This window comes from Xiphophorus maculatus, chromosome 12 (assembly GCF_002775205.1).
Source record: "Xiphophorus maculatus strain JP 163 A chromosome 12, X_maculatus-5.0-male, whole genome shotgun sequence".
NCBI classification, from domain to species: Eukaryota; Metazoa; Chordata; class Actinopteri; order Cyprinodontiformes; family Poeciliidae; genus Xiphophorus; species Xiphophorus maculatus.
Genome location: NC_036454.1, coordinates 9534135 through 9561831, shown reverse-complemented (window position 1 = coordinate 9561831; position 27697 = coordinate 9534135). Strand labels below are relative to the sequence as shown.

Genomic DNA, 27697 nt, shown 5'->3' with positions numbered 1-27697 from the left:
CTCTGTAATGGACTACTGATCTGTGCAAGGTATATCCTGCCCTCTTTGCCAAAAGACTTCTGAAGACAGGCATAAGCACCACTGTGACTCTGAGGATTAGTGGGTATAGACCAGGGGTTCTCAGATCCAGGCCTTGAGGTCCGGTGTAATTTAGTTTTTAGATGTGTTCTTGATCCAACATACCTGAATCAAATGGCTGAATTAGCAACTAGAGTTATGCTACTGGCTTTGTTATTTGATTCAGGTGTGTTAAAGCAGAGACACATCTAAAACACCAGACACCAGACTACTGGTATAGATGTATGGAGAGTTAAGATCAGCTTAGTTGAAGTACACTTTTTATCCCACATGGTGGCATCCTTGATCCGTAATTCTCTGAGTATTATTCTCCACAGCAGTCCAAGAGCGTCAAGCCACATTCCTCTCCAGTGAACAGTTCAATAAATTAAGCCATAAAGTCTTCAGTTCCATATTTCATTAATCCCAAAGATAAACCTGATATTGTAGTTATTTACATAAGTTTCCTCAAAGAGACAAAGAAGAGATAAAAAGGTGTAGCCTGGAAGAATCCCTTAATAGCTTTCTTTTTTTCTTTACAACGAATCTAAATGTGTCCCTCATCATTTTATAAAGTATTCTTCTTTGATATTCATTTCTAGACGTTTTCATTCAAGATGACATGAGTGTTTCTATAAACTGGATATTATTTAACCTTTAGTATCATGTGCACTTTTAGGGAGGAAATAAGTAAATATTTAGTTTTCAGTCGTACCAGAAATATTTGGTATGGTAGCTACTAAACATGATTTAGTAGCTACCATACCTGTTAAAATAATTGATTTATTTTAACAGAATAAAAACTTGAATAAATGTTTTATTATCAGCAGGTGGCGACGTAGAACGTTCCGTCCTACATCATCAACCACAGAAGAAGATTGTCTCCATTACAGCTAACAAGCTAGCAGCTTAGTTAACATTTTGCCCCTTTGTGAGTTTTTAAAATGCTTTTACAGTCCGTGAGGCCGTTGTTGCTTCGATGCAGAGTATTACCGCTGCCTTGTACACGGACTTACTATGCTGACAGAGTCGCTCGGCTCGGCTCCCAACCTGATAAACATTCCTCTGAATATCAGGTAGGTTAGCCTGTAGCTAAAGCCTGTTAGCTTAACTGGAGAAATAACGTTATGTTTGAGTAAAACCAGGTGAGGATGAAACTCAGACTGGACACCGTGGTCAGATAGCAATAGTGTTTGCTAACATGCATAACTAGCTTGTAATGTGTAGCAGAGACGGAATGTTTTATGTCAGAAACCCTACAAGCTATGTTTAAAAACATCATTGTTACTAAAATAATTGCCCAAATTGACTCGGATTTACATGAATTACATACTTTATATTTAATGTTTCGATGAAAATTAAGCAAAATGTGTTTTATCTGCTGAATTAATCTGTAGACATTGTTGAGGTTTAAATGTGTACACGTATTAATTCTTTAGTTTACAATGACAGTATTTATTTTATGTTCATATAATGACATTCAGCTTGTTGTAGAGGTACAGCACTGACACTAGATGTCACTAAAAGACACTTTTTTCTTATTAAAGTATTGCTCGAGATGTATCAGTATAACAAGTAATCTCTCATTTTATTCTTGAATCTACTACAGTAGCTTGAACAGTCCAGAACAGTCCAGTCTGTTCTGGACTTACTGAAGGTAACACTATGTCCTTGCTATTTCAGTTTTATTCAGGAAAAAAGTACAGATGTGTATACTACTTAAAACAACTCCAAATTCATATTGTGGAATAACATTATTCAATATTTTTATTTTTTAAAAATATGGGTGCTTAGTTGTTAAATATCTTTGATGCTTTACACTTTCTGGGCAAATTTTCTTTAATAACCAAGTGTGTAAGTAATCTCTCAATCATGACCTCTTATGGTTTCACAATGGCACTGCAAGAGTCCTTACAAAAGCATGGCTCTGAGGTTCTTGCACTGGCTACTTGCTACTCAAAGAAAAGTTTAAAATCTCAGTAAGGGTTTACAAAACACTTGCAAGTAAAAGCCCGGACTACATCTCTGATCTTCTTTAATTCTTACACCATTAAGATCTTTAAGATTGTCTGAATCAAACCTATTAACCATTCATAGAGTGAGAACAAAACATGCTGAAGCTACCTTCGGTTTTGTGCACCAAAAATCTGAAATGAGCTTCCTGTTCACTACAGGAATGCTCCCACCCTGAACTTTTTTAAAACACGGTTAAGATCTTTTTTATTTTCTGATTTGTTGTTGCCTACTATATTCTTGCTTTGTTTTTTTTGTTTTTTTTTTACTTTCAAATCTTTCTAACCTAAATCTGTTTGGATGTATGTTGCTCTTAACTGCTATGGATAAGCACTTCGAGTTTCCTTTGGCTGAAAATACTATATAAATATGATTACCTTGCCTTGCATTCACAGGAAAATTATGAGCGAATGAAAGTTTTGGTAGATCAACTGAGGAACCGGACAGAGAAAATCAAGTTGGGTGAGTACCAGGAAGAGCACAGGTGGTGAAAATTAGGCCTTCAGATGTCCTGTGTTTGTGCATGACTTTTGTTTCACACAATGTATTGCAAAGTACAGAGCAAAAAAGTTTGGAATCACTTGCAAATTTACTTTTTAATGAAAGAAAAAAAGAAAACTTTGTGAGCATCTCATTAATTTTATATTTGTTTTGTTGTTTGAAATAAACATTCATTTATTCATATAAAATCAAGGATTGGAGATGACCTTCATCATTTCCATTAAAATGTTGTAAACTGACTAACACTGATCTTTCCCTGACCTGGTCCCTTGTTATATCTTCTATTCAGACTAATTTAATGTACATTTCCTAGGAAACAAGAACATTTTCATCTGATCCCTAACCTCTTGTGCAGAACTGTGTTTAGTCTTCTACTAAAACTACTTTGAGTTTAATAATAACTTCAATTTTGTATTAGGTACAAAATAATAGCAACATTAATTGACTTTTTAAAATTTTTTAAAATTTGTTTCACTTTTATATTACAATAGAAGGAAACTTCAAAAACCTACAAAGTGTTTATTAATCTGATATGTTGTTATTACTAAAGGTGGAGGAGAAAAAGCAAGAAAACTTCACACATCTCGAGGGAAGCTGTTGCCAAGAGAGCGCATAGATAGACTACTGGATCCAGGGTATTATCATCTGCCTACTAGTTAAATTTAAAATTGTTGGCTCACACGTGATTTGCACAAAGTTAACCATTTCATTTTATTATGTTGGTTTCATTTTCTCATCTACACTTAAAAATCAGTTATGTTCAGTGTTCAGCTTCTGTTTTTGTTTTTGCAGGACTCCTTTTTTGGAATTTTCCCAGTTTGCAGGACATGAGTTGTATGGAAAAGAGGATGTTCCTGCCGGGGGGATGATTACTGGGATAGGACGGGTTTCAGGGTGAGTGCTGAAGCGTTTACGTAGATATTTTTCTTAATAAAAATAATTAACACAATAGTTTTATTGACTGTTTAATGAAATAAGAAAAGCCCCAAGACATTGTGCAGTTTCCAAATGATTAATTTAACCAGCTTTGTTTTTTTCCAAGGGTGGAATGTGTTGTTGTTGCAAATGATGCCACCGTGAAAGGGGGAACATACTACCCAATTACTGTGAAAAAACACCTTCGTGCACAAGAAATTGCTCAGCAGAACCATTTACCATGCATCTATTTGGGTATGTTTTCTTGATTTGGGTCATAGCAATTAAACAATACAAATTTCTTATACAAAAATGTCAAAAACACTTTTTTTCCACTATTTGGTTAAGAATTGTATATTGTACTCTGAAAATAATTCTGCTGGTGGTGGTGACTAACAAGAGGTGGACATACCTGTGCTGTTTTTCCAAAATTTGATAGATGATCTAAATATTCAGATGTTTATTGTTTGAATTCCCCCTCAGTGGATTCTGGAGGAGCCAATCTTCCCAGACAGGCCGATGTCTTTCCAGACCGCGATCACTTTGGACGCATTTTCTATAACCAGGCCAGGATGTCTTCAGAAGGAATTGCACAGGTGAGGCTTTAAATATTGTATTTGACAAGCTAAAAATTAACAATGTTGAAATCACTCTTCTCTCTTTGTTTATCGTATTTGCATATACTGTTGGAAACCTATTCATTATGTTGCCATTTATGATAGTTTACAGTCTGCTACAAGTCTATGTATCTGCATCTAGAGCACAGATGGATAAATTGTGACTTTTCTTTTTGTTGTTCTGAGGGAAACATAATTTGTCTTGCAATACAATTTTGAAGTAACATATATGGATATATGTCTGAAGACCCCTTATGATGAGTTATAACAATGGACTTAGTGCTCCCTCACCCAGACGCGGGTCACCTGGGCCCCACTCTGGAGCCAGGCCTGGCGGTGGGGCACGTTGGCGAGCGCCTGGTGGCCGGGCTTTTATCCAAGGCAGGCCGGGCTCAGCCCGAAGAGGAGACATGGGTCGCTCTTCCAATGGGCTCACCACATGTGGGAGATCGGGTGCAGTGTATGATGGGTGGTGGCCGAGGGAGGGGGCCCTGGCAGTCCGATCCTCGGTTGCAGAAGCTGGCTCTTGGGACGTGGAATGTCACCTTTCTGGTGGGGAAGGAGCCGAAGCTAGTATGTGAGGTTGAGAGGTTCTGGCCAAAAATAGTTGGTCTCACCTCGACGCATGGCTCTGGTTCTGGAACCAGTCTCCTTGAGAAGGGCTGGACATACTTCCACTCTGGAGTTGCCCATGGTGAGAGGCGCCTGGCAGGAGTGGTCATACTTGTTGACCCCCATCTCGGTGCCTGTATGTTGAGGTTTACCCCGGTGAACGAGAGGGTAGCCTCCCTCCGCCTTTGGGTGGGGGGAGGGAATCTGACTGTTGTTTGTGCTTACGGGCTGAACAGCAGTTCAGATTACCCACCCTTCCTGGAGTCCTTGGAGGGAGTACTGGAGAGTGCCCCTCTTGGGGAGTCCCTTGTTCTGCTGGGGGACTTCAATGCTCACGTGGGCAATGACAGTGAGACCTGGAAGGGCGTGGTTGGGAGGAACGCCCCCCTGATCTGAACTCAAGCGGTGTTCTGTTGTTGGACTTCTGTGCTCATCATGGACTGTCCATAACGAACACCATGTTTGGGCATAAGGGTGTCCAACATATATGTAATAACAGAGGAACAAACAAGGCAGCATTTTTTTTCCCAAAACAGCAGCACTAAGCTCAGCAATAGCTTTTCAGTTATTGAATTCAGCTCTTTTCACCGAATCCATTAAAGAGAACCATTGAATGTTTGAGTCACCGTTCTGAATGGTCACTCATCAACAGTGTCTACAACCATTTCAGATTTCACTTTTCATTCTGGGAGTTTTGTTTTTCATCCCCTAATAATATTTTCAAGACTCTTTTTCTGTCATGTAAGTTTAAAATATGTGTTCCCAAGATTTTTTTCATGCTCTTAGGAACGATTTTTATAAAGTCTTTTTTTCGATTTGCATAGTAAGGCAGTGATTTTGCTTTCTTTACTGGCTTCTTATAAATATTTTCAAACAAGAAAAATGTGGAGAAAAAAAGATTAATCACAGTTACATATTATCAGCTTTTTTTCTTTTTTTATATTTTTTGCCTGCTGAAAGTTAAAAAGTCTGTGAAAAATTATGCGCATTTGTCGTTAAACTTTGGAAGACTAAAAGTTTGATGTTGCATCCCCAAAAAAGTTGAGTCAAAGCTGTGAAATCAGAACTTTTTTGGAAGACATTATTTTGGTTTTAGAGTTTAAAACCAAAGCAATGTGTTGTGAATTATTTTTGTGATATATCACATTTTAATAGAGCACTACTAAGTGAAACTTTCATAGAGAGAAATGATGCCATCGATGCAGAGTATCAAAATAATGAGTCGACAATTTTTTAGTGTTTTTAGTGTTTAATTATTGTACTTCAAACAAGCTGGAAGGGATGTTTCTGTATTAGAAATGCTTTGGTGAAGATTTAACTTCCTATTTCTTTTTAGATTGCTGTTGTGATGGGCTCGTGCACGGCTGGAGGAGCATATGTGCCAGCAATGGCAGACGAGAGCATCATTGTGCGAAAGCAAGGAACAATTTTTCTCGGAGGACCTCCTCTGGTTGGAAAATTTTTCATTTCCTTTCCGTTTTGCAAACATGAGATGAACTATGTGAATTGTTGCATCCTCTCATTGCATTACATTTGATTTTGTAATTCCCACACCAGCTGGACAGAATGATTGAGCAGCTTTTGCATTCACAAAACTGGAACTAGCGAGAGTGTGCACACCAGTTTAATTTGCTAGAAAAAAAGATTTGTGCAGCAAAAACCTTCTGCATAGCCATGCTGGTTGGCCATTTTTAGTGAAATGTATTGCATGTATTTAGAATAAGATTCCCATAATAACAAATTTATAGATTACACCATTCTCACTGAGATGAGTTGCTTGATACATGCAGTTAATGTGAAATATTTACCATCTACTAAAAGCAGCTTGTTATGCTCAATTCTGATGTTTTGCTGAAATCAGATATTTTTTGCCTGTACATTACATGGAAGTGATACAAATCAGGTTTTTTTTTGGAGGTGAAAAGATTGTATTTGGGCCGTACAGACAACCATGAAGAAGTCAGATATGGGTTGGATATGAGCAAAAATGATCAATAATCAAAAATAATCTTAGGTAGCCTAAGATCCTATGTGAAAAAAGGAAGTTATCCTGACTGTTGTTATAAAACCAAACATAGTGTATAAGATCATTTCTGGGTGAATTTGTATCAACATCTCATTCCTACAGATTTCTAATTTATCCCTGCATTCTTTTTTTTGTACCAATAAACAGATAATGATGGAGTAAAATATATAATTGTGATGCTGAAGATGATATTTTTTATCACCACCCACATTTCTTACCTTTTTTTTTACATTTTACTTCACCACATTTCTTGGGCTTTAGCATCTCAGGCACCAGAAATATACATTAGGTGGTCCTATTAAGTGCAGTTAGTCTATTCAATTGGATCAAATGTATTATTAATATACAGAGTGTGACTGCATGACATTTGAAATGAAATATCCTTTCAATTATTGCTTCCAAGAGATCCAGTGTCATTGCTGCTCTGGACTCACCGGTACAAATTGATGCATGTTCCGTACAAAATGTCCCATTTTAGCAGACTGATATGAAATAAGCAACATTGCAAAGGCAGGCAATGGTGAAGGAGAGAAATGTCCAGCAACCAAAAAATTCTGTTATAAATGAATACTATAGGTACATAAGAGGCATCGTCATTGGAGAGTTGCTGAACTGACTTGTAAAGCAAAAATTATAGGAGATAGAGAAGGTTGGGAACACATTTCTTTTTTCCAGAATGTAGAGAATTAGAGGGTATGTTGGAGTTGGAGTTGATAGAACAGTGTAAAGGTATACTCTACCTCAGGAGTGGCAAACTCCAGTTCTCAAGGGCTGGTGTCCTGCAACTTTTAGATGTGCCTCCCCTGCACCACACCTGAATAGAATAATTAGGTCATTAGCAAGGCTCTGGAGAACTTATCTACACAAGGAGGAGGTAATTAAGCCATTTCATTCCAGTGTTTTGTACTTGTGGTGTATCTAAAAACTGCAGGACGTCAGCCCTTGAGGACTGGAGTTTGACACCTGTGTTCTACTACATTCATCTAAGTTTATCAAAGACTTTTAAGTGAAACCTTTAAGAAAATGTCCTTTCCTATCTGTGCCTGTGCCCTTAAAGCATCCCGAATATTTTCCAGTTTGATAGTGCGGTGTTGTTTTGCAGTTATGGAAAATGATACTTCATCTGTTAAGACCTGAAGCACGCTGTGAGGAAATTGTTTTTCATTTCTCTCAGTAACTTTAACACCTGCTGTGTTATAGGAGTCATAATGAATGCAGCGTTGTGCAAGTTGCCCATATATTCTGCATCTGTTGGGCATGCCTCTGCAAGCATGACCTTGGTACTGTTTGCTTTTTGAGTTAGAAGACTGAATGGACCAAATAAATGCTGCTAATACGCTCTGGGGTAGTTCAAACCTTTATACCACAACTTCCTACTGGCTTATTCACTTTGTACCTGTCAGTCTGGTTTCCTGGGGAGTGAAGTATTGTCTTTGTAATGAGATAACCATGAGAGTCCTAAAAGTTAGATTTAATCGAATATTATTTGTTGAATGCTTTTTATATTAAACCATTAATTTCCATTAATTGCTATTCTGATCTGCGCTTGATTCAGTTGAATCTTATAAGATGTGACAGATTATTATCCAAAATAACTCTGAGCAACCTCTTGTGAATGGATATTACACATTAGAGTTGCATAACCACGTTTTCTTTGAGACTATTTGTAGATTATGTACAATTACTGTAAGTAATTTTACTTAAATGGACAAGATGGATAAAAGATCCTGTCCCAAAATACTGAAAAAGTATCAAATGGTGATGGGAGAGAGGATAACTAGCATCTGTGCAAATTATTCAGAAAAACTCTAAAAGACGATCCAAAGTGTTTTTGATAACTTAAAATCTCTTAATTTATAAAATTAGCATTTTATAAATTGCTAATTTATAAAATTAGCAATCCTTCTATTGGCTGCATAGAAGGATAGAATGCATTTCTGTGATTGTTTAATTTTCTGAACACTTCCTTCTTTTATAGGTGAAAGCTGCCACTGGGGAAGAAGTATCTGCAGAAGATCTTGGTGGTGCTGATCTGCACTGCAAGTATGAATGCAGCATTTGCAGTTACATTAGTTAACATTGTTTTAGCCACTGCACATATTCCAGAGATGCAATTTCTAATTTCAGCTTAGTGTTAGTGTTCTGTTCCCTGATTGAAATTATTTGATGGCAAAAACAAATGGGATTGCATCGACGGCGGTATATTTCACCTTCTCTCATCTTCATGATCATTTCTTAACCACTGATTTATATTCTATAATAGCTCCGTTGTGATTGATTTGTTTCCAATTTCATAGAAAATCAGGCGTGACAGACCACTACGCTTTAGATGACAACCACGCACTCCATTTAGCTCGGAAGACGGTCCGAAGTCTCAACTACAGGAAGAACATTGAGGTCAATCCAATGATTAGTCTAATTGCTAATTATGGTCACCTAATTGTGCCTGAACTGCCTATTACATCTGTGTCTACTTTGTTTTTTCAGGTTACTGTAGAACTCACAGAAGCCCCTCTTTTTCCCTCAGATGAGCTTTATGGGATAGTTGGAGATAACTTGAAACGCAACTTTGATGTCAGAGAGGTAATTGCCCGGCTACTTGTCAAACCTGATCAAGGGGGGTGAGCTTAATGACTACACTCCAGAAAAGATGATCTTTGATGTGATGATTTATCTTTCATGTGTTTGACTGTGAGATAGGTATTCTTTGTTTTTGAGTTCTTACATGGGAATACATAATGAAGTAAAAATCATTCCAGAGCTCCTCTCCGAATGCTAATTAGATATTACTTGAGTCTGAATAGATTTCAATTTAATTAAAGGGAAGAAATACAATAAATTATAACCACCACACACTAGTATCTATTTAAACTTAAATATTGCTGCACTTAACAATTATTTTAGGGATCAATTATTCTATTCTTTATTCTGACAATTAATATGATGAAAACAACATGGCACATTTTGTAGATTTTTTGTTTACCACTTAAGCCTTTTTATACAATGTTGGAAATACATTTTGAGGTTTTGTTTTTCTTTCTTTGTTTTTTTCTTTTACAGAACTTGAACTGAGTGAAACTATTTCTTTCACTTGAGGAGTTCTGGGTAGAACATATTTATAGACAAAGAAGATTTTCTTTTTATCTTAACTGCAAAATGTATAAATTTTTGTACAGTTTTGGCTTAATTACTAGTCTGTATTCTGCAGTTAACAATTATTTGATTACTGTATTATTTCAAAAATTGATTCATTACGATTAATCTGATTTCTCATTTCAGCACTAAACCTAAGCTTCATAAAGCCACACAGACATGGCTTTAAAGGCTCAGAGTGAACAGTGTTGAGATGTCATGTGCAGGTTTTCAGTTGATTATGGCTGCTTGGTATCAGTCACGCTGTTTTCCTTCTCTGGCTTCTCCTGAGGCTCTGATACTTGATGTAGACTCAGGAGCAGAAATTATTGTTAACTCAAGCAATGCCACAGCGTCTGTGGTGTAGAGCAGCATTGGCGGTCTGTTTAGATATCGGGAACAACCAGCTGCTCCTTTTTATTTACAGGGCTCTTGTTTTTTATCAGGAACAGGCAGCCCAACACAGCATGCAGCCAAATCACTTTAATAAAGCAGGTTACATAAAATTTGTGACATTATTGCCCAATGCAGCTCGGTTTTCTGCCTCAGGGCCTTGTTTTCTGACATTTTGTTACACACCTCTATGAGCTGACACATTCATTCGTTTGCAGGTTATTGCCAGAATTGTGGACGGCAGTAAATTTGATGAGTTCAAGGCATTTTATGGAGACACACTTGTTACAGGTATACAGGCTGGTATTGTTTTCAATTTCTACAGTACAAATTTTTTTTTCTTTGTTTTGCTGTCAGCCTCACCTTTCAATATCTAATTTGTGCCTTTTGTAGGCTTCTCAAGAATCTTTGGATACCCTGTTGGAATTATTGGCAACAATGGAGTCCTGTTTTCAGAGTCTGCAAAAAAGGTACTTGTCCTTTGGAACTAAAAAATAATATGAGTGTCACCTTGAAGAAAGAGCAATATAACATTTATGCACCCTGAAAATGTCAAGGTCTTAAAGCACAATCCTGAAGTGGTTCAGGCTGACCTCAGAGATTCGCTGCTCACAAAGAATGCTTGTATGTTTCGCTTGTATTGCAGAAGCTTTGGCATTCATAAGTGCTTTGCATTGACCCTTCACTGTCGAGCTGCAGAGTTTCTCTCATAAAGTAACCTTTTAAATTCCACTTGTCTTCCAATAAGTCCTCTAAAAAGGCTATTATAATAGCATTAGAGTTTGAAACCACAGGACAATCATAATTGTCATTTTGTATGATTCAGTTAACTTGCAAGCCAATTTGCTTTGAGCAGAGCTGAACTTCACGGCAGGATTAAAAAAAGATGAGTCAAATCTGTTATAATACTCCAATGTGTTTTTTTTCAAACAGGTTTTAAATTAGATTACAGGCTTAACTTGGGGAAAAAAGAGATTTTCTTGATTCTATTTCTTTCTGTCGGGTCTCCTCGAGACAGGCTGTCTCATCGGAGTAATTACTGTCAAAAAAGGGCCGACAGTGGTTCGTGTGGAGAAGGCATACTTGGAGAGCATATTCAACAAAAATCAATACATCACCTGGTTTTCAAGATTCATTTATGAGACACATTGTCATTGCTTTAAACAGGCCTGGGCTTCAATTATACAAGGTGTTGGGTGATTGAAAAGCATATCTGTCAGGTATTTGTGCAAAGAAAGAGAAGTAATGCCGATAGAAAGATGATCTTTGGCAAAGACTTACCACATAACTACTTCTAATTGTCTGCTTTTTATTCCTTTTTACAAGTTGTTTGCAATTTTTATTGCAAAGAAATCTCCCTTACAAAAATAAGTTCTTAAAACATTACCCCAAATAAAGCATTAGTGTTTAAAATAATGACAGCGCAGCCTTATATTTTGTTTGGCTCTTAAGAAGCTTCTGGTTCTTCTGTGTTTTGCATTAGCCTTTAATTCTTAATTTGAACCGACCAAATACTAGTAAATTCTCCTCCAAAATACTTCCTTACTAGTGCAGCTTTTTTCAGATTGAACTATTTATATGTCAAATATAGAAGAATATGAACTTAAAAGTGATGCTAGTAGCTCAGTTTACAGGGATGATTTCAAGAAAACTACTAAGTAAAGACAAGATGCACCGCCTTTGTGTCCATCTGTCTGTCTGGTTTATCCATCCCTCAATTAATACACCTATTTATTCATCTCACCATCCCTTCATTCATTATCTATATGTCCATCTACAGTATATGTAATAATTGTTAAAAAATGATAAGTAGGGGGAGAGAACAAACTTTTCAGTCTGGAAATGTCTGAAATTGTGACTAGAAAGATGCATCTTAAACCTTAGTAAAGGGGTTATGATGCAGACTGGTCAGTTTTAGAAGGGCTATTGTTCAGATAATACCTGAAAATATTTTTTTTGTGTACCCATCCATCCTTGGACTTTATTTATTGCTTGAGATGTACAGTTATATTTGAAGCAGCATCTTATTTGAAACCTATGTACTTATTTGACTCTTGAGATGCCAAGACTTTTATCTTAATGTAATGAAGATACATTGCTGAGATTTTACCTCTTGGCAGCTCTACTGTTAGTAATAACTAAAAAATTGATTTTCATTCAGGGAACCCATTTCATCGAATTATGCTGCCAAAGAAACATTCCTCTGATCTTCCTTCAAAACATAACAGGTTGGTGCAAATTTTTCCTCCTCTTTTGGAATATTGTGCTGTTTTGCAGTGATAAACCATTCTTCTTTTTTTATCTTTGTCCTAAGGGTTCATGGTGGGAAGAGAGTATGAAGCCGGAGGTATTGCCAAAGATGGAGCAAAGATGGTCACTGCTGTTGCCTGTGCCAAGGTGCCAAAGATAACAGTTATCATTGGAGGCTCCTACGGTGCAGGCAATTACGGCATGTGTGGAAGAGCGTACAGGTATAAAGTAGTCTCTTGCTGTTGGGTTGGGTGATTTGATACAGTAGCAAAAAACCTAAAAAAAATTTCCCTTTCTTGTACTGGTTTCATATTCACAATGCCTCATTTACATATAAGTGGAAATGTTCCTTTCTTATGAACAAAGACCTTCTTCACTTAAAGGCCAAAGACATTTTCAGTCAACTACGTTTTCGCCACAGTTATGGTTTGCTTTATTATTTTCTGTATTTGACAAGACCTTCAGGTTTTGCTATTTATTTATTTATTTTTTTAATGTTGCACCTAGCTGTTAATTATTTCATCTTAGAAAACCATCAAGAAAAAAGTAAGATAACTGGAGATTATAGTAATATAATTTCATATCTGCTAAGTAGATTTTCTACAAATCATAGGTTTATCAGCAATCACTGACATTCTACATACACAGTGGACTTTATGTAACATTTTTAGTATCATAAAGATCCATTGTTTTTGAAGTGTTGACCTTCATGTACAATTCTTGGATGATTGAGATTTAAAAAAGAAAAAATTATAATCAATACAAAGATTAATGAAGACCAGAAACAAAAAGGTAATGCAAAAATAATTTATTTTTTAATAAACTCAATAATAGATCAAAACTAAATCTTGAAAACAATACATTGTCATCTACAAAGAAAAGTTTTATGAATCAGAAACCAAAATCAAACCAAATCAAATTTTATAAATCTATTAAAATGAAGTATACAAACTAAAAAAACTTGTTCCTTCCTACCAAGAGGACCACAAACGTCACATGAAGAAAATGAACCATGAAGCAACTCTTCCAACTAAATCTGACAAGTGTTCATGCTAAATGTTCATGGATGCACTTCCAGTTTTTTGCTCTGCCCAAGCATCTTCAGCTAACAAAATACAGCCACAAACAAACCAACATCAACCTGGGCTTGGTGGAGAGAAGTTGGTGTTAAGCATGGTTTTACAAATATTTTACTACAAAGGCAAAACAAAAGCATGAATGAACTGCTGACATGTCTCAGCATGATGTACCTTCTTACATTTCTCTGCTATCACTTTCTAAAGATCACTGAAGCTGAGAATAATTCATTATGACTCCTCTTCACTCAGTAATATTGTCCACTGCCAAGACTGTTATTTTAGTGTAATTGTACAATATGTTGAAATTTCAATTAACTAATGAATGCAAGTCAGTGCAGGAGGATTTGATTTGACACCAGCTGATTTCTGATGTCAAGTTGGTAGGATGAGAACAACATACTCTAAATTTGAGTAAACAGGCTGTTTTTGTTGTTACATACTTATTTTCAGAAACTCCTTTGCACCATTGTTCCACCTTATCAGCTCAGAAAATATGTTTCCATTAAGCCGCCAGTGTTTCCCATTTGGTACTTCACACCGACTAGAGGCAGCTCAGTGCAGCATGGGTTGGTGCCTCCTCACAGCAGTCTGTTTTCATGGAAATTAACTCCGACACAACTCTAGAACTCAAGATTTTTGGTTTTGAAAATGTAGTGGCACTGTAAAACACTCGTCTAATGCCTCACAGTAGCAACGTAAAAAATTTAACAAGGGAGCAACCACTCTAGCTGTAATTACTGTGGCAGCCAGCAGCTGTTTCCAGCTTCTGAATGACAGAACAGACTAAAACCGGTCAGCCTAACATGTCCTTAAAGACATTTTCTTTTAATCTGAAATTGTTATGACATTTTTATAAATTTTTACTGCAACATAATGTTGGATTTGGGATGCTGAATTCACAACTCCAGTTCTTTTTTTAGGAATTAAAAAAACAACTTCTTGAGAATTAAATACTATTTTAATCTAAAATCCAGAAAATACACTTAATGCAATGTTTTAATTAAGACAAAACATTTAAAATATCAGCTGTTTGTTAAACTTGTATTTCATGCAATAAGAACTCCATCTAGATCTAGGATAACCTATTTTTGTGTGCTTTTAATCAGGTGTTAACATGATTAACATGATTTGTAAATAAACTATTTTCAATTTTTGTTAGGTGATGACTCGGGGTGTTATTTTACTAAAAAGACTCCAATTAAATTGATAATTGTTTGTTTTTCATCACAGCCCCCGATTCCTCTACATGTGGCCCAATTCAAGAATCTCTGTAATGGGAGGCGAGCAAGCGGCGACAGTCCTGGCCACCATCACTAAAGATCAGAGGACGCGTGAAGGAAAGGAGGTAAAACCTTGTCATAAATCTGCCCTTCTCTACGCAGCCATAAATTGCCTATGGTTGATTTGCTGCCAAAAGAATAAACATTATGAAAGGCACATTTCTTCCAGTGACGGTAAATCACAGCAGAATAAAATTATATCAGCGTTAAGTGAAACTGTGATGCCTTATCCAGAACAGTGCAGACATTAAGTGGCTGTAATTAAATTATCTCAGGTTTGCTGTTATAGGTGCATTAACAGTGCATTAATTGCTTCACAATGACACAGCTGTGCAGTGGAAACTGGCAATTTAATGATGTGTAAGCCATCTGAACGGAAAAAAGATAACACACTAAACTGTTGAGTGTATTTTGTGAAGTTCTTTTATAGCTCTGACTCTTAGTTGAACCTGGGTGAAGAAAAAATGAATGTCAGAAGTTTTGTTGAAACTGACTAAGCTCACTAAAGTATTCATATACTTTGAAGTTATCTGCATTTTGTCACGTTACAAGAAACTTCGATAAGAAAGAAAAGAAGAAACATCTGCAGTCATGATTCAAAAAATAAATGCATTAAAAAAAAGGTATTTCTATGTGTTTGCAGTGTCTTTAAAGTAAGTGAATGTCTGTAACATTCACAGATATTTAATAAAAAAGCAAGAGAGATTTGTCCCAATGGAGCATAATTTCTTTAAAGTCTGTCAGGTATCCACAGGGTTTATGGTTGTTTTTATTAGTGCCTCTTAATACAAATGGTGTAAATTTGCAGCTAAACTTCACCAAAATGATGTAGATTAGACTATTTTAAAAGGATATTACAAAGTTAATGTTATACAAATGTAATCAGGTTGAAATTGTTGGCCCTTTTATATCACAAAACCCTATCCAAAACTACTAGCTCCATACTTGAACCTTTTTCTGGAATAAATGGATTTTCTGACAAACATTTCAAGTGATTTTCCACAGAAACGTCAGTGCATATGTGATTACTTAACCACAAATAAGAAGGGGCCACTATAGAAAGGTATAAATACATGGGCAATTTTTTAAAAGTGTTAAACCATGAATCATTTTCCTTCTAATTAGCAGCAGTGCAGTACTCTGTGTTTATATATATATATCACTCAAAATCCCCGTGATAAAACTCAAGGACTCTGAATAATGTTGCAAAGCACTCTACTAGTCCAAATGTTTCACTGCCATCTGAATAACAGCCTGAAAAGTGTTCTAGATATTTTTAGAGTTTTTATAAAACATATTTCTTCCCGTAGTTATTAATTAGTGTCAAATAAATGGTGTCAATGCCAATTTCTTTTATTGTTTAATGGTGTTAATTCATAATTATCAACACACATTGAAGGTTATGAAATTCACCTTTGATGGAAATCTCAAAATGCTGAAGACTGGGAATTAGGGCTGAAACGATTACTCGTATGATTCGAGTACTTCGATTATTAAAATTCCTCGAGGAAATTTATGTTTTATTATTTAGCGCGCCATGTTCTGGCCGGGACATTATTTGCGTTACGCGTAGCTTTGACTTCCGCCTCTGAGTTTTTGACGAATGTTAAGTGTTAGCGGCATAACGTACAGTTTTCAAGTTCGACCCGTGGGGGTTCAAGTTTGGGTTTTCATCATTTTTGGGAGACCAATAAGCATCCTTAAAATGACTGTCGCGATGCCAGGAGTACGACAGCCTTTCTCCTCTGGGAGCTGCTGGTTCAAAGCAAATGGTGGGAAGAGCGCTGCGGGAGTATTAATACAGGCAAGCAGTTAGACTGAACACGGCGGGCGGCTGAGTAGTTGATGGTTACAGTGTAAGTGCAACTTTACGGACCAACCGCACAATAAATTTCATATCATCCCAGTGTCAACAAACAGGTGGCGGAAATAATTGTGGCGGTACATGACTGGTAGATGAGTTCCTGACTCATCTACCAGTGAGGGTGACGAACGAAGGTGCAATAAATATCCCGTATTGTTTCCCCGTTTACAACAGCCCTACTGGGAATTTATAAGGTGATGGTGCAGCAGAACACCAAATATGTGGAAGATTTTTTTTATGTTTTACAAAGTTTAGCTTTAAGTCTAGTTGAATGTTTTGCTAGAAAGTTTGTCAGATCCACAGCTTGCCCCTCTCATCCTTGAAGCTAAACTAAAAGCAGTGGGAAGCTGTTGCGTATACTCAGTGTTTTTCATTATTTTATTTTTTTTTCTCTAGAAGAATTGGCTCAGTATTTCCAAGCGGACAAGACCATCGTTCATGACAAATGAAAGGCTGTGTGCTTTCAGCTTTACATTTCATCTTCACCTTCAATAATTCAGACCAACCTTTAAAATGCCTCCAGCCGGGGCCTTCATTGCCCTGTTCTGTTCTCACAATTTATTCACAGTTCACAGCTGAACAAGAGGCTGCCATGAAGGAACCAATTGTCCGTCGGTTTGAAGAGGAAGGCAGTCCATATTACTCCAGTGCCAGGTGAGATTTGGTCAGGGCACATCACATTTATAAGGCAGGAGTGTACTGAAAAAGAACCATGTCCACTATGTCTCCATTTATTTCTTTTTGTTTGGAAATTGAAGCATTCAAATAATGTTGGCGAGACAGGTGGTGTTGAAGCTATGATGATATTCGACAGAACTGCCTTGCTTTTCTTTCTTTATTTTTAAATGTTTTCAGTACTTGGAATTCTGTTTTATCCTGGACCCAAGCAAGACAGTCTGTTAATACATGAGAAGTGACGCAAGGATTTGTTTTATTTCCATTAAGGCTCCTGTTGCTTTTTTTCCAATTACTTTTTATTTAGTCCTGTGGGTATTGATCAGTGTGCATGTGAGACTGGAGCTTATCAAAATAAGTTTTGTTATTTGAATCAATACATATGTTATGAAATGGGCAGATTTAATATAACTTTTGAACATGTCTGTTCTTTTAATGTTTTTTTTTATGAAAGTGAACAAGCCTTGTATTTTACGCTCTTTGTTTCAATCTGAGGCTGTCTGATGCTAACAAAGCCCCAGTAAAAAAAACAACAACACACAAATCAGTTTGCAGTAAGCACTATGTTGAGATCAATAGGATTAAGAACATTTGGTTCAGACTGATTGGTTGGTATTGGCTCAGCCTGAGGGAAAGCCTGGACTTTGTTGTTCTGTAAGATCCAAGTTTTGGCTATGAATAACTATAATTGCTTAGGGCAACTATCTTTAAAACTAGTAATTTTGATCAAAAGTAATAGGTGACTCGATTTTTGAGAAAATTATTTTGAGGAATTAATATGGTAATGAGTTTGACTGAATTAGAAAATCAGTAACCCCTCTGCATGTATGACAAGGGTGCCCAAAGTCGGTCCTCGAGGGCCGGCACCCTGCATTTTTTAGTTTTCTCCCTGGTTTAACGCACCAGGATCAAATGATGGCTCGTTAGAAGGCCTAAGAAGAACACTAACATGCTGAAAAGGTTGGAGGTACTACCAGGGAGAGAACTAAAACGTGCAGGATGCCGGCCCTCGAGGACCGACTTTGGACACCCCTGATGTATGAGAAATGGCCAACAATGTAAGATTCTTTATTTTTACAGATTGTGGGATGATGGGATCATTGACCCTGCAGACACTCGTCTGGTTCTGGGACTGAGCCTCAGCGCAGCGCTAAATGCACCAATAAAGAAGACCCACTTTGGAGTGTTCCGGATGTAACTTTCATGTAGTTTATGATGTAAATAGACATCTCTTTGTAGCATAGATTGTAAAGTGGGGAAAACAGATTTCAAGAGGGATGTAAGTAGTTCTCATTGTGGATCATTTCCACAATGAAGTTGTGCCTTAAGTGTTACTATTCCACTGTACAAACAACTCTTCTTGGAAACATTTTTCTTGGTTGAATTATGTTTTTATCACATACTTTAAATGAACATTAAAGAGCTGAAAACGTAAAGTTTTAATTGTTTTGACCTCTTAATAGTGCAATGAGACATTTCCTCATTAGGGGGCACTATTTAGCCAAAAATAATACACTATACCTTGTTTAGTGAGACCCAAAGGTTTTTTTTTTTTTTTCTGGCTTTCTGAACTCCTTATTTAATGCTTTCGATTGAGCAAAAGAGGAAATGAGGGTAAAGTCATCAAGATATATATGTACGTATATGGTATCATATATTGTGGTGCAGTTTATGTAATTATTAAATACTGCCTTTTTACATTTAGTTAGGTATTTATTATTTTACTGAGCAGTTTCACTCCCATGTAAACCAGTTCACCCTCACTCTCAGTTTTGCATCAGGGATTTGGTGCATCATTGGATTTACATGTTTGCATGGATTCAGCTGGTTAAAGTGCTTAACCAGAAGCCCTTCACGCTTTCTGTGAATGACAGTAGTTGATGCACTATGGCTGTGGAGAGGTTCACCTTGGAGAGAGAAAGTAGAAATAACTGAGGGCATCATGTGGGCATGAGTTTATCTGTGTGTTGCCCACACCTCCCACTAGACCTTCATCTTCCTGCTCCAAATGTCACCGTAGGAGGCATTCCAAATTTCACATCATGGTTTCTCAAATTGTGGATGTTCAGCAGATACAGACAGAGCAGATATTTCAGAAAAGTCTTCAGCATCACAAAAGAACCGGACTGGAGCTATGAGAAACATTGATTTGCTATAGGAAATTATAGCAATTCTGAATCCGTACTATCTTTGTTGGAAATAGTTTCTGCCCCTGTCTGCAAAACGATCATTTAATGCGCATCTACCAGGTCTCTAACAGAGCAGAGTTTGGCTTTCAGTCAGTTCAGAATAATCTGGCAAGCTTTCGATCTGCTTCAGAGTGCTCTGCCTCCAAGGTTCACAGCCTTTCTTTGCTTATATTGGATTAAAAAGCAGTCAAGACAAATGGCCAGACACGTAGACGAGCACACTGAATAACAGTGATGTGTTAGATGGTTTATCTAAGAGAAAATAAAATGTCTTTGGGCAATTGAACAAAGATGAAACTAGTGAAAGAGATGAAAGTCAAGTGAGGCTCATCGAAGGCAACAGCGCAGCTGTGAGTGGCATCTCAATACATTAGACTGTCATCAAAAAGACGAGTTATATCACTATGTCAAATCAAAAAGGAAAACTATTCATTATTCCTGGGGTCATATAAACTATTTGATCGTCTCGATGATGATGGCTAAGTCTGTTTCTCTTAAAATTAGAATATTACATAAGACCACATTTTATTCTATAACCCACACAATCATGGATAACACTACTTGCTTAATAGTTGTCCTACAGACATTGATACTCCACAGAGAAAAAAAAGCCATTGTAAAAGAACATTAGGTTTTACAGAGTTCTGTGTGCAAACATTTGAACAGAAAGTTGAGGAGGAAAAACTGGGCTTTGCTTTACAATTCTCAATGCTCGATTATCCGTGTTATTGTGCACCTTCCTCTACCTCTACGACTGAAGGAAATGAAGTCTTGTTCTGCAACTGGAGTCTGAAGGAAATGAAGTCTTGTTCTGCAACTGTAGTCTGTACTTTAAGAACCACATGTGCCCAGGTAATGAGCTACAGCTGTCATGTACCATGTGTGAAACCACTCCTTAACCAGAAACTTCATCACAGCTGTCCTATCTGAGCTAAGAAGAAAAATAATTGCTCAGTGGTAGAAAATCTTCAATTTTATCTTCAATTTTAGATTAAAGTAAGTCAAGATCTTATCTGGAGGAAGAGTAGAGAGACACAGAATCCATGTTATTGAAGAGTGAAGCTTCTATAGTGTCATGTGCGAGTGCTGGTCCATTATGTTTCATTAGTGCAGCAGACAAACCTTTTGGAGATGTGGATTTAAATTTTCCATCAGGACTTGGCTAATGCCATTAATAAAGCAATCAGCCACATACTAAAAAGGAATCACTGTTTTTATTACTGAGACTCCATGCAAGGTTTGCTTTTTAAACTGAAATGCATAAGCTTTTCTGTCATATTTTGATTCACAAAGATCACCTTCTAGAGCTGAAGCAATTTTATCTGAAAGGCCTGATTGAAAACAAAGTATTTTGAGCCTCCAGCTGAAGTGGGATTTGACATTTTGTTTCAGCTAGATGCAGATAAGGGTTTTCTAGCTGAGCTGAATATTGTGTAAACAGTGAGTGAACCTCCACGTTGCTATGCATAGCTGAGTTCAAAATGCCAGGCATGTATTTTTAAAGCTCAAAGTTTTATTTTCATGGACACATAATGATTTGAATTCTGTCTGAAGGAATGTGTTTCTTATTTCTTATCAATCTACAGAAAGTAAAGGATTGGGAATAATAGGTGGACTACATTTTATTTGCAAACATATTTTCTGTTTAAATAAAAAATAATACTTGAAGATTTAGGGTTGTAAATCCCTCAGCTATTTTTTATTTGTGAAGCCCACTATTTCTGAGAACAGCTTCACATCTATGTTGCAGGGAGTCAACAGACTTCTGGCACTTGTGAAGAAATATTCCAGCCCCCTGACAAATACTGATTTCACACGTTTCACATTTCCTCTGCATTTCTTTATTTTGCCTCAAAAACAAGGCAAAAGGTTGTGGGGTGACATCATATTTGATGTCACCCCACAACTTTTCTATTCGATTTAGTTAAAAACAGTCATTTAAAGGACATTTCTTCATCAGCATAAAGCAGCATGACCATGTGTCTTTGTATGTGATAGTTTTATGCGGCAGCCACCATAGACAGCCCCTTACTTAGAAGAGGCAGCTCAATTTGCTGCTTGCCGAAATGTAAAACTATTTAGCTTGACATTTTTCATCATTTGGACTGTTGTGAGACTTAGCCATTAGCTTGCCTTCACAGAGGCATCATTAAGTTGTTATAATGCTCAAAGTGCAATTAGGTTTTGAACACAATGTAATCATTCATTGGCTTTGCCACCATGGCTAGTTTTTGATTGATTTGAATGATCATTTATTCATAGTATTTCTTTTGATTTCCACTTTGAATTATTAGAGAATGTTTAACTGGCCAATCTATCAGATTCTGCACTTCTTTATATGTTTTCTAATCAAACTATGCTGTTGTTCTGAACAAATTCTGGAAAGATCCCTTGAGTATGTAAACTTAAAAGATTACTCTTGGTTTATGTGAAAGGATTTGATCAATATGTTCACTTTTTTCTCAAGTTGGAGCTTTTATGTCCATAAAATGAACCAAAACTACCATCAGGAAACCTATTCTCTAAATAACATTTGCTTCCGCCATTTAGAAGGTCCGTTCATATTTTAAGAACTTTAAAAAGGTTAGCTTGAAGCCTAGTTTATAAATTAGCAACAAAAAAGCAATACACAGAAGAGCTATACAAAACATCTAACATCTTTTTATGTTTTAAAAGCAGCCACAGTCAAAGTGTTGCTCATCTTGTTTTACAGGAATCAATACTACACCAGTCCTCCTCTCTACCAATTGCAAAACAAAAAGTGAGAAGGAAAACCAACACAGTCTTTAATTATTAGGTTTTAGGTATTTTCCAGCCTCTTTATTGTGTAACATATTCCACCTTCTGATCCATCTGTGGGGGAGACCAAGCTATGACTTATTTATCTTCAAAAACTTTCAAACGTAGAGGTTTTTGCGTTTGTATTGTGGTTGTTAGTGTATTGACAGGACTAGGATATAACTTTCTCTAGTTATATCCATAATAGTTTTTAATAAGAATAAAAAAAAAACATTTATTATTTCGTCAACATGGCACAGGAAGGTGAAGGTCTTGTACTCAAAGATGAGGTGAAGCAAGAATGAAGCAAGATTGAGGTAGATGACTGGGTCCAAGTCCTCTGATTGCTGAGGGCATGGATGTTGTTTCAGATAGAAAGGTTTTGCAGTCTTTTGTGTAGTGGGATAAAAAGCTTCAAACTAGTCAGGGAGTTCATGCTGACCCCATACTACCACCAAAAGCACCAACAATTGGCATGACGGTGTCAGAACTCCCCCACAGTGGCAGCTTTTGCTTTAGTTGTAACCTGTGTGTGATACTTTACTCTGAATCCCGCCACGCATGTGGGTATTACTTTGAAATGTATCATTGCACTTTGTGGTTTCAACAGGATGATGTACCCTGACATAAATCAAAAGGAGATAACAAAATATTAGAGTGCAGGAACGAGTTTGAGGTGTCGATCTTGCATATTATAGATACTGAAAACTATAAAACTGAAAATTCTCCATATCTCAATCTAATGAAGCAAATATTGGACCTGCTGACCAAACAAGTCCAATACATGTAAGCCCCATCTGACAACTTACAGATTAAATGTTATACTGCTACCATCTTGGTACTAGATAGTAAATCTACAAGAGTCTGATGCACTATTTCTCAGGTGGTCAAAATGTTATGTCTGTTGGTGAATATATTTTAAGAAAATGGCAAATATATTCAAGTCCTTTGGTTGAATTTTCCATTGTTGTTTCCTTTATGTGTCACAAGCTCACATTTATCCTCTAAATGAACTACAAATCATGTTTTCTTTTGTCCAGCTGCAATAATTTGTTCAATAAGCCTTTCAGGCAGACCTCATTCAGGAGCTCATTCTCTCTTCAACAAATCTGCTTGGATTGCTATGACTCATGGCGAGACGACCCTCAGGCCAGAATATGAGTAATTTCCGCTGTTCAGCTCCAGGAGAGAGAGATTGGCTATTATCTGCTACAATAATTTAAATCACCTGATGAAACCCGATATGGATGGATAAAATCTAGAGCTACTTTAACTTTCTGAAGCTGTAGGTTCAAAAACACTAAACACTTCGTGTAGTTTACTTACGGTTCTTATCAGTTCCTGTCAGTTTAATATGGATCCCTATAATCACTTTTGCTTTTATCTGGATCATTACTGAAAGATGTAGCCGTGGCTGCTGCAAACCCTGTCTCCCCTGTGGTGGCTAAAGGATGTAGCTTAATCCAACAGACTTGAAGCAATCAGTATAAAATAGCATCCTATTAGCTGAGGTGAGAAAAAAATGTCAACTGTGACATTAAAAAGAAGAATGAAAATAAAACTACTGTAGCACCGCTAAAATTGAATCTCCACTAAGTGCTGTTTGTGCAAAATTAAGAGCTAACACTGCAGCAGCTCTCGATGCTAACGAAGTTGAAGTTTAATACTGTGTTGGACTCAAATGTCGTAAAATTATTTTTGCCATATTAGGGTAATTATTATCATTGTATTTGTATTACTACATGTGAATGGAAATGACTAACCACAGTTTTAGACTGCAAATAAATACTCTTGATTCTTGATCTTTCTTGCAAGAAAAATTAAACTTGCATCAGCAAATTTTAGTTCTTAAAGTTTTTTGTTTTTTTCTTTTAGTTCTCCCAAAAATCAACAAGTTTCTTTAGTCCAAGTTAGATTTTACAGTATTGCATTTAAACAGATCCACTCTGAAACAAGGACTTTAGACAAACTTTCCATAAAGATAGAAAATAAAACAAAGACAGTAAAGTTGAGTCGAAATCAGTGATAGAGAAATGTGTACACATTTTAAGGGGCTTTGCAGCACTAAGTCTTTGCTAACTTTCAGCATCGGCTCCCTGAGGAGGAGGCTGCGTCGCTGGTTCGGGGGGCAGCTGCAGCCTCTGTAGTCCTCTCCAGTCTCCTGTGTGCGGTGGCCCGGCGGACGCTCCGGCTCCGGCGGTGACGAGGCCCTGTGCTGCAGTCCACGTCCGCAGCGTGCGGCGGACAGACAGGGCCGCTGGTCCAATCAAAGCGCTCGACATATTGAGGTTGCCAAATCAAAGCCAAAGAGGAGGCGCCGGCGACGTCGTCGTCGGAATGACGTCATGCACAAACAGCTGGTCGCTGGCAGATAATCAGAAAAAATGTAGACCAGCAGAGCGCCTGAGACCTGCAGCCGGGCTGGAGCCCTCCTCACAACGAGTACGGCTTTTAACGATGTTGCAGCTGGAGCGTCGGGGCTCGGGATGTAGCCCTCCGAGGCTCCTCTTGCTTGTTTACACCTTTTTCTGCGCTCTTGGAGGTGAGTGGATGCGTGTGTTTGTGTGTGCTGCTGCCGCCGCTTTGATTCGCGGAGCTGTTCCTTTTGTTGGTGGTGCTGAAATCCTCCGAGCTGGAGCAGCAGGACAAGCGGCGGTGGGAGCACCGCATCCCGGTTCTGGTTTAGTCGCCTGAGCATCCACCCTGCGCTGCTGCCTTCACTGCTGCCAGCGTATTAAAATAATAATAATAATAATAATTTTAAATGACAAGCATGAGAAAAAGATAGCTGCCAATTATGGTTCACTGAGATAAACGCTACTGAAGAATGTATCGGTTATGAAACTGACAGGGAGGAAAACACATCAGACTGGACGCTTATGTTGTTAACTTTCGTTGTGTGTTTAATTTGTTTATTATAAAGTGCAATGTACGTAAATATGACCATAACTGTAGTTACTTTTTGTTTCTAATTTCATAATTACCAACAGACTTCAAACTTAAAAATATAATTTAACCCTCTGAGAGTTTTCATGTTAGTATTTCTCTTTTTCTCTTAATGTAAGCAAAAAAACTGCAATACTATAATGACTTCTAGTTATTTTTCTAAGTATAAATGCTTTAGTGGGCTTTGGAATGTCAGCCACCAACATGTCATAGCTAAACATATTAAAATTTCTGTTCTGGATTCTGGGACAACAACAAAATGCAGGACAAACTGTACTTTTCTGCACATCTGTCTGAATGTTGCAGACTTGTTGCTGTTTTGCTGTTTATTGTAACTTTGCTGGAGACAAAAAGCTGAAATCAGCCTTTTTATTCCTATTTTCCCAGGTTTATAAGTAATAAACCTGGAAATAAATAAGGGAAAATCATTGTGTTTGCAGTGGATCTGTGTGAATGCCAGTCAGAGCAGAAGGTCTAGGAATGATTCTGACTGAATTATCTTCAAGCAGATTGCACTTGGTGGGTGTGAGCAGTAGGGTGAAGTCCTCATTGTTGTTGTGGGCACTAATCTCCAGCATCTTATCCCCCACAAACCCGCTCACATAGACATGAAAATCTATAAAAGCATACTCTTTCTTAAATCCTGCTGTTAAAAATTAAAGTTTCCAGACAGCCGTGTGAGGTGTTTATGCATAAATCTCACGTTGAGATGACAAAAAGCGGGATTATGTCTGTATTAAGCCTCTCTTCCAGAGTAAAAATCTGTGGTAGGGAGGTGCTCCTTGAAGAGATTACCAAAATTCAGAAGCATGCTGCAAGAAAGCCTGTAAGCGCTCGGATGCTTTTATCTTCTGATGAGATGTCTTCATTAAGCTGACAAACAAAACAAGCATATGGAGATGTTTTTGGCATATTTGCAGCTCAGCGTTAAATGGATCCTCTGTGTCACTGAGGCTTCCACTATTTGCTTGGATGTAAAATTTCAAATCTTTGTTAAATGAAATGCATTCAAAATACAAAAAAATATATCAGCTTCCGATTGTAAAATGGATTTTAATGTGGATGTGTTTTCACTTTGCCATGTTTTGATAGCTATGGGTAAACATAAGGTTGCAGCTTCCTGCAAGTGCAACGTCTCATATTTCTGAATATTTACAGAGTATAATACCCTTGTGATAACTTCTTATAAACAGACTGCAAAAATGCTGGCAATTAGACATATAGGCACTCATACAAACTGCAGAAATTAATTTGACTGTGGCATCCAAAATAATGTCTTCACACAAAGAGATGAAATTTTGCAATTAATTTTGCATGCTACCCAAAACCATCAATTAAACAGGGAAAGGTAGCAGTCTGGAAAGTAAGCAAAATGTATGATTGTAAGTTGGATTTTAGTTACTACAAGCAGTAATGTAGAGGGCCTTGAAAAATGTTGTTTCTGTCTTGTACATTTTTATCACATTACAACCATAAATTTTCATGCAATATATTGGGATTTTTATGCGATCAATTCAAAGTGGCCCGTAAATGTACCGTAAAAAAAGATTGTGCGTTGTTCTCCAAACTTTATTAGAAATAAAATCTGAAAAGTGTGGCATGCATTTGTGTTCAGCTCCCCTTAATCGATTGTTTGTAGAATCACCTTTCAGTGTTATTACAGCTGGAAGTGTTTTGGATTATATCTGAGCTTTGTAAATAGTTTTTTACTTGTGTTATTGCAGAATTCCTCCAGCTCAGTCAGATTGAATGCACTTTGTCAGTGAACATAAATTTTGAAGTCTTGCCACATATTCTTCACTCTGGACGGAAATCTTTTCATCGTCTCTGACCAGCTCTCCCTTACTTGCTGAAACAAAACTTTCCCCTTCACATAATACTGCCACCACCATGTCTCAATGAGAGGAATATGTGTTTAGGGTGAAGTGCAGTGTTAGTTTTTTCTGCATTTGCCATATCTCCTTCATGGCTTGCGATAAAATGCAAATGGAACTTATTGTGGATTTCTTTGACTTTTTGTACCACTTTTTAAAGCCAGATTAATAAAATGACATATTTCCCTCCTGAACTATGAAGATGTCCAGCTCCTCCAGAATTACCATCAGGCTTTTAGCTGCTTTCCTGGTTAATCTGTTCTTTTTCCAGCCTAACCATTTAAATGGACAGTCCTGTTACACTTTTCAGAATAAACTACAGTGAATTTACAGTTTGTAATAGATGGGAGACTTGCTTTGCTTTTATTGTTGTAATTTAAAGATTTTTTTTGTTGTGTAATCACCATCAATTGGAAGACTTGCTCAACATTTATGAAGATTGGTGACTTTTTCCTCTAAAACATATTTCTATCAAATTAATGAACACTCATTCATA

General features: G+C 37.1%; 2 protein-coding genes across 2 annotated transcripts in view; both read left to right on the top strand.

Moving 5' to 3' along the window:
* Positions 1 to 921: 921 nt before the first annotated feature.
* Positions 922 to 18850, top strand: mccc2 (methylcrotonoyl-CoA carboxylase 2). Its single transcript, XM_005800976.3, has 17 exons — positions 922 to 1133; positions 2466 to 2532; positions 3122 to 3206; positions 3364 to 3465; positions 3614 to 3741; positions 3970 to 4082; positions 6052 to 6165; positions 8720 to 8784; positions 9039 to 9138; positions 9229 to 9324; positions 10485 to 10557; positions 10660 to 10736; positions 12428 to 12494; positions 12581 to 12737; positions 14826 to 14940; positions 17308 to 17393; positions 18495 to 18850. The coding sequence occupies exons 1-17, from the start codon at positions 1002 to 1004 to the stop codon at positions 18610 to 18612; spliced, it is 1695 nt and encodes a 564-aa protein (XP_005801033.1). The 5' UTR covers positions 922 to 1001; the 3' UTR covers positions 18613 to 18850.
* A 5686-nt stretch (positions 18851 to 24536) lies between these two features.
* The window catches only part of tmem8b (transmembrane protein 8B), a 50970-nt gene continuing 47809 nt past the window's right edge, over positions 24537 to 27697 (top strand). Inside the window, exon 1 of the mRNA XM_005800977.2 lies at positions 24537 to 24923. Coding sequence (XP_005801034.2) covers positions 24719 to 24923 — 205 coding nt within the window. The 5' untranslated portion in view covers positions 24537 to 24718. The remainder of the gene's footprint in view (positions 24924 to 27697) is intronic.

Excerpts from the sequence above, each read along its gene's own strand:
- mccc2 (XM_005800976.3), top strand. The coding sequence starts at position 1,002 with ATGCTTTTACAGTCCGTGAGGCCGTTGTTGCTTCGATGCAGAGTATTA. Across the intron at positions 2,533-3,121 it reads GACAGAGAAAATCAAGTTGG|GTGGAGGAGAAAAAGCAAGA; the intron begins GTGAGTACCAGG and ends TTATTACTAAAG. Across the intron at positions 12,495-12,580 it reads CTTCCTTCAAAACATAACAG|GGTTCATGGTGGGAAGAGAG; the intron begins GTTGGTGCAAAT and ends CTTTGTCCTAAG.